At 36.6% G+C, this 8,425-nt stretch overlaps 1 protein-coding gene across 6 annotated transcripts in view; it reads left to right on the top strand.

Moving 5' to 3' along the window:
- The first annotated feature begins 1,288 nt into the window (after window positions 1–1,288).
- Window positions 1,289–8,425, top strand: part of PDLIM3 (PDZ and LIM domain 3) — a 21,732-nt gene continuing 14,595 nt past the window's right edge. For 5 of the 6 annotated variants that reach the window (XM_082051510.1, XM_082051509.1, XM_082051508.1 and 2 more), the window contains exons 1-3: window positions 1,477–1,708; window positions 5,531–5,682; window positions 7,150–7,234. In XM_082051510.1, the coding sequence (XP_081907636.1) occupies window positions 1,616–1,708; window positions 5,531–5,682; window positions 7,150–7,234 (330 nt within the window). In that variant the 5' untranslated portion in view covers window positions 1,477–1,615. The other variant, XM_082051507.1, reaches the window with a different exon arrangement.

The raw sequence follows: 8,425 nt of genomic DNA, 5'->3' as shown, positions 1-8,425 counted from the left end.
ACCAACCAAATATCCCCAGTCAAATACCACCAAAACTCAAAATATCTCACTGAGAAGGACTTTATGTACATAGGCATTAGCAGCAGGCACAGATAAGGACATTTAATAAGTGAGAGTAAGAGGTGGAAGCCAATTTTAAATTGAAATCTACAGATAAACAAATTACACATAGCAGAAATTATATGAATGTTATGAACCTGCATTTTATTCTTCCATCTCACTTACTGCTCTTTCTTGTCCATCAGAAATTCTTCTAAGCAGGCTACAGCTAGTAAGAAAGGAAAACACAGAGAGTGAACAAAATGGGTAAATCCTCTGTCATAAGGAACAACAACAAAAAAAAAAAAGACCACACAACACACCCAAAACAACCAAAAAAAAAGCACACACAAAACACCACCAGTAAAACCATGAAACAAACACACTAACCAGAAACTTTTCGCAAAGGCAGAAAAATTATGTGTACTCTTATTTCACCCAAATATATATCCTCATCAGTTTCTGTTCTTTCCAAGCTCTCACTGACTTATTGTTGACTCATTTAGGGGATAAAAACAAAACAATAACAAAAAGACCCACCACAGTGCCTGGTAAGAGCTGTAGATACTGTCCTAGAGCAGCTCAAATATTGGGCAAAGAGATGCTTAAAGAACATTACCCATGCACATATGAGCTTTGCTAATATCCTATATAAAGACAAATCTGTAACACCATGATAAGAAAATGAGTCAACATGTACACAATCACTACAAAATTCTCCAGTTCTTTTTTAATGTAAGGGATTCAAATGTCAGAATAAAGCTGATCAAGCCAATGCAAGAAAAACAAAAGGAATGCAAAGTATTTATTTAGTAACACCAACAAGCAACAGAAGGTATCTGCAACTTAAAAAAAGCCAGGATTTCTACGAATAGGACAGGTATCATCAGCTAATACTGCACTTCTCTTCCTCAGTATGAGAAATATGCGTGACATCAGTCCAGATTTTTCAAGCCATTAGAGTTGGTGCATGCCATGGTCTCAAGTGACTGTAGCCAAAAAACTCAGCTGAAGGGCTGGAAGGACTTTTTAGTGCAATGAACTACTACATTACAAATAAGACAAGACGTAAAGCAAGAGTTTGAGAGGGAAATCTCCTTATCAATATTTCTGTTTACATGAAACGGGGTCGTGTACAAAGCCAGAGGAGTGCATTGCATAGCTGGAATGAGCACCAGCAATGTAATCAGTCTGATATCAAATGAGCAACGGGGTTGCTTTAAAAACCCAGGACACTGCACCCTGAAGCTGACTGTCGGGCTGAGGGGGACGCTGAAGCAGCAGATAAAGCCCATGTATTCATTGTAAACTTTCCAGCATTCAGACTTTATTTGTCTGAGGTTGATACTCCCCTCTGTGGGTGGAGAAGCCGAGGGACTGGCTGACGTCACCCAAAGCGCAGGGATAAAGTGCAGTGCCCACAGCTGTGGGGTGAGTAAAACTTCCCAAGAGGTGTCCGAGGTGGGCTACCCTGTCCAGCAGGTGCTCCACTGACAGCACCCTTCCTCCTGCAGCTCGGCTCCTCACACAGACCTCAGGGAGAAAGAACAGGAACCAAGAAAAACAACTGTCCACAATGCCACAAAACGTTATTCTCCAAGGACCAGCACCCTGGGGATTCCGGCTCTCAGGAGGAATAGATTTTAACCAACCCTTAATCATAACCAGGGTATGTACTCTTTCCATTTCCTTTCTATTCATTATGTATATTAGTTATTGCAGATTTTTGCCTTTTACTTCTCTAGAGTTCAGAGATGCAGATGAAATTGTGAATAGATTAGCAAGTAGCTGCTAGTTCTGAGGAGAGCCAGCTGAATGCTAACGGTTTTTGCAAGTTCTGTGCTGTGATATATTTCTGGGATTGCTTTATTGGTGTAAGAGACTTTAGCTGCACTTCTACTTATGCTTCAAAAACTGAATTTAAGTGCCTTGGAGGCAGAAAAACTCTGGCATGACTTCCCCAGGCATTCAGATGAGAAAATTAGTTTTGAGCCTACTAAAAGCCAGACCCCGCTTTTATCATTTTCATGGCTAACCTCTGTGATCACTGGGGGAGAAGACTGCTTGGCAGCAGCTCCTCACGTCTGGAAGTTTGTGCTTTGCAAACTCCCTGCCAAGTTTACAAGATTAATCTGACCCTCATTTAATTAAATCAAGTTCTGATTATTGCCAGGAAAGGCAACGGCATTTGTTTTTACACATGTGAAGGTTTTCACTTTCATGAATGATAAATCAGTGAAATATTAGAAAGTTATCCAGTTCTGAATAGGAAAGAGATAGTTCTTTGGTGTTTTCTGCCATATTTGGAAACAGACAATTTACTTTACCCCCCTTTTAAAGGGCAACATTCCAAGCCTTCATTTTTTCATCCATTTTGAGCTATTAATTGCAATTTACTTAAGAAATAGCTACTGAATGAATGGAGTGTATAAAACACTGTCAGCTGCCCTGCATCTAGAGACACAGAACTACTCAAAAGACAGGATATGCATTTTGATAATTTATATATTTTGGAAATTGTGTTCAATACACATCAGACTAGAATTAGTTCTTCTTATATTTTTGCTGCTTTTCAGAACCTCAGACACACCAAGCACATGTTCCATGAGCCTCAAAATCACCAATGCTTTATTTTTCCTTTTAAAAAGCCCTGCACTATGACTCAATATATACACTATGCCTGGTATTAAATAAATGTCAAGAGCTTTGAAGGATGGATACCAGTGGTGATGTCTTGCAGTAAATATGGTTCTAAACAAGAGTCTGTAGAAAGTTTAAGGATCAACCTTTCAAATATTATACTAGTAAAAATTAGTTTCATTTAATCACATATTCCATTTTTATATAAGTATAAAAGATTTTACTTAAACAGAAGACAGAATGGGATTATTTGACTGTATGTAGCTTTATAACAAATAGTCAGGACATAGGAAAGCCTTTGGAGAAACAGGAGACAAAAAAACACTCAATAACAAAAGAAAATAAAAGAGAAACACCTCTGGACGTTTTGGGGCCTTCACTGCCTTTTATGGGCCTCCAAAAGAAAAATAGTTTCCATTATCTCTAATGAAAAATATTTTAGCGGTGTCTGGTTTGTATTTTCTTTGTGTTTAGATTAAGTGCAATGAAGTTTAAAACTGCAATAACAAAGGATGTTACTATAAATGTAATTTTCTAAAGAATAAATGATTCTGCAATTGACTCATACCTACTAAATGCCTCACAAGACATAAGCAATCAGTTTCTAGCAACACAACAATTCTCAAAATCACATTTCAAGTAGAACTATGAAATAAAATATATATATAGGGAAAAATGACATGTTTAAGTTTGGTTAGCTTAAGTTCAATAATATTATTTGTAGCTTTGTTTAAAATTAATACTTTTGTTGTTGCAGCGTACATTTAGAAAAGTCCCTAAATAAGTATTCATGCAGTAGCCCTTAAGAAGTAGTGAATATTTTGCAAGTTCCACGTGCCATGTTTTTGGAGCCCAGGTGTTCCTTTCATAACAGGTACCACCAGCAGCCTGCTGACATTTGGCTTAAACAATAATAAAGAAACAATAAATAAAAATTATTTTAGTATACACTTAAATAAAATAACTGGACAGGTGTTGTTTGGTTGGCTATAGTCCTTGTTCAATGGCAGAAAGCTTTTACTGGGACTTGTCAAGAGACACACAATATAAGAGATCATCATCCACCTGTCTAAAGAACAGATGTCATTTCTAAAACCCATCTGTGGTTTCCCAAGCAAGGCAATTCTCTTGACTGTTCCAAGCAAATGCAAAAACCACAGATCATGATCAATGGGAGAGTAGGAAGAACAGAGGGGACTAAAAATAGACATATTCTGATTCTATTAGGGTAAGAAACAATTAATTAACTGGAAATAATGAAAACACTTCCTGAAATCCTTGGAACTTCACACAGATGCAAAGAAATTACATCAGTGAAACTGATCAAAACCCTAGTCTTAATGAAACTGAATAAGTTCAGTTTATTCTGACCAGAAGGTAACTTTTTGCAATCTAGAATTTAGGTCACATTGAATAAAGTGCTACAGAAACAACTAAAACTTGTAGAGGGAATGGGGAAATATTATCAATTCCAGATTTAAATTCTGTTTTAATACAAACCTTTACAGATCACATGCAAATACTATATTTCTTTTAATAATTAACATAGCACTTGCTTTGGCTGTAAAACAGAACCCATGGTGAGAAAAATTCTCTCAAATAGCTTTTTTTCACTTCATACATGGCACAAATTAGACAACTGCTCTTATAAGTGAGACTATATGGACTTTTTTGTCCTTCATGCTGGTATTTGTTTACTTCAAAATAAGCAGCTAGTGTTATTTTGGATGAATCAGCCTGTCCCCTTTGTTCTGCTGCTCCAGAAGAGCTAATTTCCAGGAGCTTATGTGCTACATTCACCAATTTCATGTTGCTGTTTTGCTTATCAAAGGTGACCTAAAATGGCAATACATACCTAAGGCACCTAAATACTACTCAGTGACCAAAGACCGCTTTACATGGTGTGGTGTTATGAGAAGTTACCTGTTTGCAAATAAAGGCCTGCAATTGTAGAACAAGCTTTAGTAACATCTAAGGTCATAGCCTCTCTACAATAGTTATTTTAAAACAGAATTATGTTGCATTTCAGTTATTTTAACCATGATGCAGAAGATTATCAACGAGCCCAAAAAGAGGCAAGCATAAAAAGTTACGCTTAGGGCTCTTTCTGTGGATGTCACTGATGCTGGTACATTTCCATGAGGCATGAATTGCACCACACAGCTCAACTTGAAGGATCAGAGTCACTGTTATTCAAATGTGATGGAACTTAAAGCTAAGCACTTTAAGGAGTTCAGCATCTGGCTTAGACATGAATAAAGAGAAAAATGTCATTTTGGCATTATGAGCATAGTTCTGATTAATTAGCAACACAACTTCAGAGGCCAGGGTAGCAGAAAATAGACTAACTGCTGTATTTGTCCTCAAATGTGATAAGACCACAAGTGCCTTTCTGTATTATCCAGTCAATGGCACATCATGAAGTAGCACAATTTCTTAACAGTTCTATTCTGCTGTTGCTTGGAGTTGTAAGGGAAAACCTTAGCTTTTTTCCAAGTAAATTACACAATGGCATTTGAGACAGAAGACACAAAGACAAGTTGCAATAACTACAGGAATCAAAGTGGAAACTCTTTAATGCAGAAGTGTGAAGATAGTTTCCATCTAATTTGAAGTTATGGTGAATAAAGCATTTCTATGGTGATCTGACAATTGAACTACAGAGGGTATGTCAGAATTAAAAACTCTCTTTTTTTTCTAAGTAACCATATAGTTGCTTACAGGCCCACTCCCTCCCTCTCTTGCCAGCCCAACAGGAAATAAGGAAGCACAGTGAAGTTTATTTTCTCTATCAATTTTCAGGTATGCATGGTGCTTAAGAAGTTAAATTTTGTTTGTTTGTTTTTTTCAGATTACACCTGGAAGCAAGGCTTCAGCTGCCAACCTGTGCCCTGGTGATGTTATTGTAGCTATTGATGGCCTAGGCACAGAGAACATGACACATAACGATGCCCAGGAGAGAATTAAAGCAGCTGTACATCAGCTTTGTTTGAGAATAGAGAGGTATGTGTACATGCCTGCTTACTTCTGAAAGAAGATACTACCCAACCAACTAATTCTAGAGCACAACTATTATATATCATAACTATTTTCAATAGTCTTAAGATTTTCACAAACCATTTAAAATTACAAGCACCCAGACCTACCCCACCAACAGGCAAGACATGTGATGGGCAGAAGACTAGCTTCCCTCGGGCTACTCACCACATTTACTGAGCTGCAAACCATACCTCTGACTGCCCCTGCTGACTCCACAAGTCCTATATTTGCTGTCAGTAATCAAACAGTTCTTCATATTTTGGGGAAATAATAAAACCCTCAGCTAGATGTCACTAGTTCAGTTACCTCTCTGCTCTCATATGCCCTCAGCCACAGGTGCTAATCATCGCCACATCCTCCCAGTCACAGAGCTGACAGTGTATCCTCCCAGTTAAGGAAAGCAACATCACATCAGACTTTCATAAGGGGTGACAAAGGAAGCAGTTTAAAGCCAACTGCTTTGGTCACAATGTATTAAACCACATACAGGATTCTCAAAGCAATATTAATACCAAAACAAAACTAAAAAACTGTCTCTTACCTAAACTGCAGGGGTCCACAAACTTTTTGTGTTCATTTCTCTCAACTAAAGCCAGCAAGAGAAACAACCTGCATTTTTACATCTCCTGAGTTTGCTCAGCATTTAATGAGAATCACCTATCAGCTGTCTCCAAGAATCAGACAGCTCTAATTGACCTGAGGCCCTCCAGGAGGTACAGGACTTTATTGCAGCTGATCACAACATTTCTTTCCAAATACAGAAGGTGTTGGATTTTTTTTTTTTTTCTAAAGGAGCATTGTCTAATTATTAGAGCATACATCATGGTTTAAAAATCCTACAGTTAATTCTAGGTTCTGCTACAGGTTGATATATGACATTTAGCAATTTTCAAAGTACGATAAATGTAATTGTGCCTGTAAATATGTGCATATTTTTAAATGCTAAACATTTGTATTTATATAATAAACAGTACTAGATTAATACTTAACATTAATATTACACTACTTGAAAATTAGCTGCCAAATTTCACTTTGCCAACGAAAACAGAATTGTAACTGGTATTTGTTAAATATATTTATCTCTGCTTAAGTGACTGAAAGAATAATTTGTGCAACCTCTATTTACGATTCCACGTAAACTTTGCATACCCAGTTTGGACTCCTCTACATGGACTTTCCCTTTGCAATTGGTAACTACTAACATTATTTCCCATGGTTCATAATATACATATTTTTTTTTTAAAGTAAATAGACTTTTTATATATTGTTTACATATAGTACACATTATATATTGTTGAAGTGGTTTTATGTCAAAACATTGAAAAAGCATAGAACAAACTGCAAATTTTCAAGCTGCATTATATTTTACAGGGACATACAGAACTCTATAGGAATCCAAATTATTTAAATTCTGCCTTTCTTTCTTTCTAGGGCAGGAACTAAATTATGGTCCCCACAAGTTTCAGAAGATGGCAAAGCACATCGCTTCAAGATAAATTTGGAAGCTGAACCACAGGTATGAATTGTTAAAAGTCACCTGACCATTTCCATTTGCCTTTTTACACTCTAAATGAGCTCCCTTGAGGTTGTTAAAATTCTTTAAATAGCACTTCATGGATTATCTGCCAGTTTAAGCTAATAGGAACCATCACAATTATGAACGTCATTTTATCTGACTGGATGTTTTTGAATTTTCAGGTATAACTGAAACAAAACATTAACAAGTTACATACATTCTAATTTTTCTTTAAAACTGTATATATGACCACAGTTTTATTATGGAAAGAAAATATTTCCTTTTATTCTGATATGGTAAGTTGCTTTAACTCTTTTAGAGATTCTTCATCATGTGAGGAAACTCTTCTATCAGGAATAAATGTGAAGCACTAAAGCAGTGCGCTCATTACATCACAAAAGTAATTTTGATGTAACAGTCAGTTAAACAGAGAGATCCATTAACGCTGGGTCTCTTTACTTCCCTACATTTTCATACTACACCATGAAAATGAAAGTTACAAGTTTGTACAAAACCCATGTACTGATCAAGCAGCAAATCTTTCACTGCTTCTGACCAGCAAAGTCTTGATCCTTGTCTACAACTAGTGCTTTATTCCTTTGTCATTCCTCTTTAACCTACATGAACATTTGCTCTTCTCAAGAGGGGGGAAAGAAGAGCATTCTGCTGATCCTGGAAAGCCAGGATCAAAGCAAGTATGTCAAGGTATTTATTCTGTGCTATCCTAGAAAAAATGTAAGTGCAGATTCCATTTCAATAAATGCTATGCAATAAATACTTCCACCAATTCTGTTTTCATGGAGACACTCCCAAGCATGAATATGGCATTTCAGTGTTCCAGTTCTCTCTTCTTTCCAATCTAAAAACTTGCATTAAGTAGTACAGCAAACTTCATCAGAAATATCATAGCCTCTTCAGCAGCAGGAGATATTATAGTGAAGAAACAAAACTATTCTAGTGGCATATTTTTGTGGAATAGCTAGGATATCCATAAAATACATAGCAGTGGAAAAAATTGACTAAAAAAGCTATAGAGAAAAACATGCAGGCGTGTATGACAGGAGAGTAATCCCTTTGCATGAAAGCTACATTCCTAAAAAGGATAGTTACTTAAAAATAAATCACAAGATTTCACCAAGAGCTATTTGGCAGCCTACTGAAAAGCAGTCTCCACGAGGCCATCAGAAAAGC

The sequence above is a fragment of the Streptopelia decaocto genome, assembly GCF_964273445.1.
Source record: "Streptopelia decaocto genome assembly, chromosome: 4".
NCBI lineage: Eukaryota > Metazoa > Chordata > Aves > Columbiformes > Columbidae > Streptopelia > Streptopelia decaocto.
Note: the sequence above shows the minus strand (reverse complement) of the source record. Positions and strands in the feature narration are given on the sequence as shown.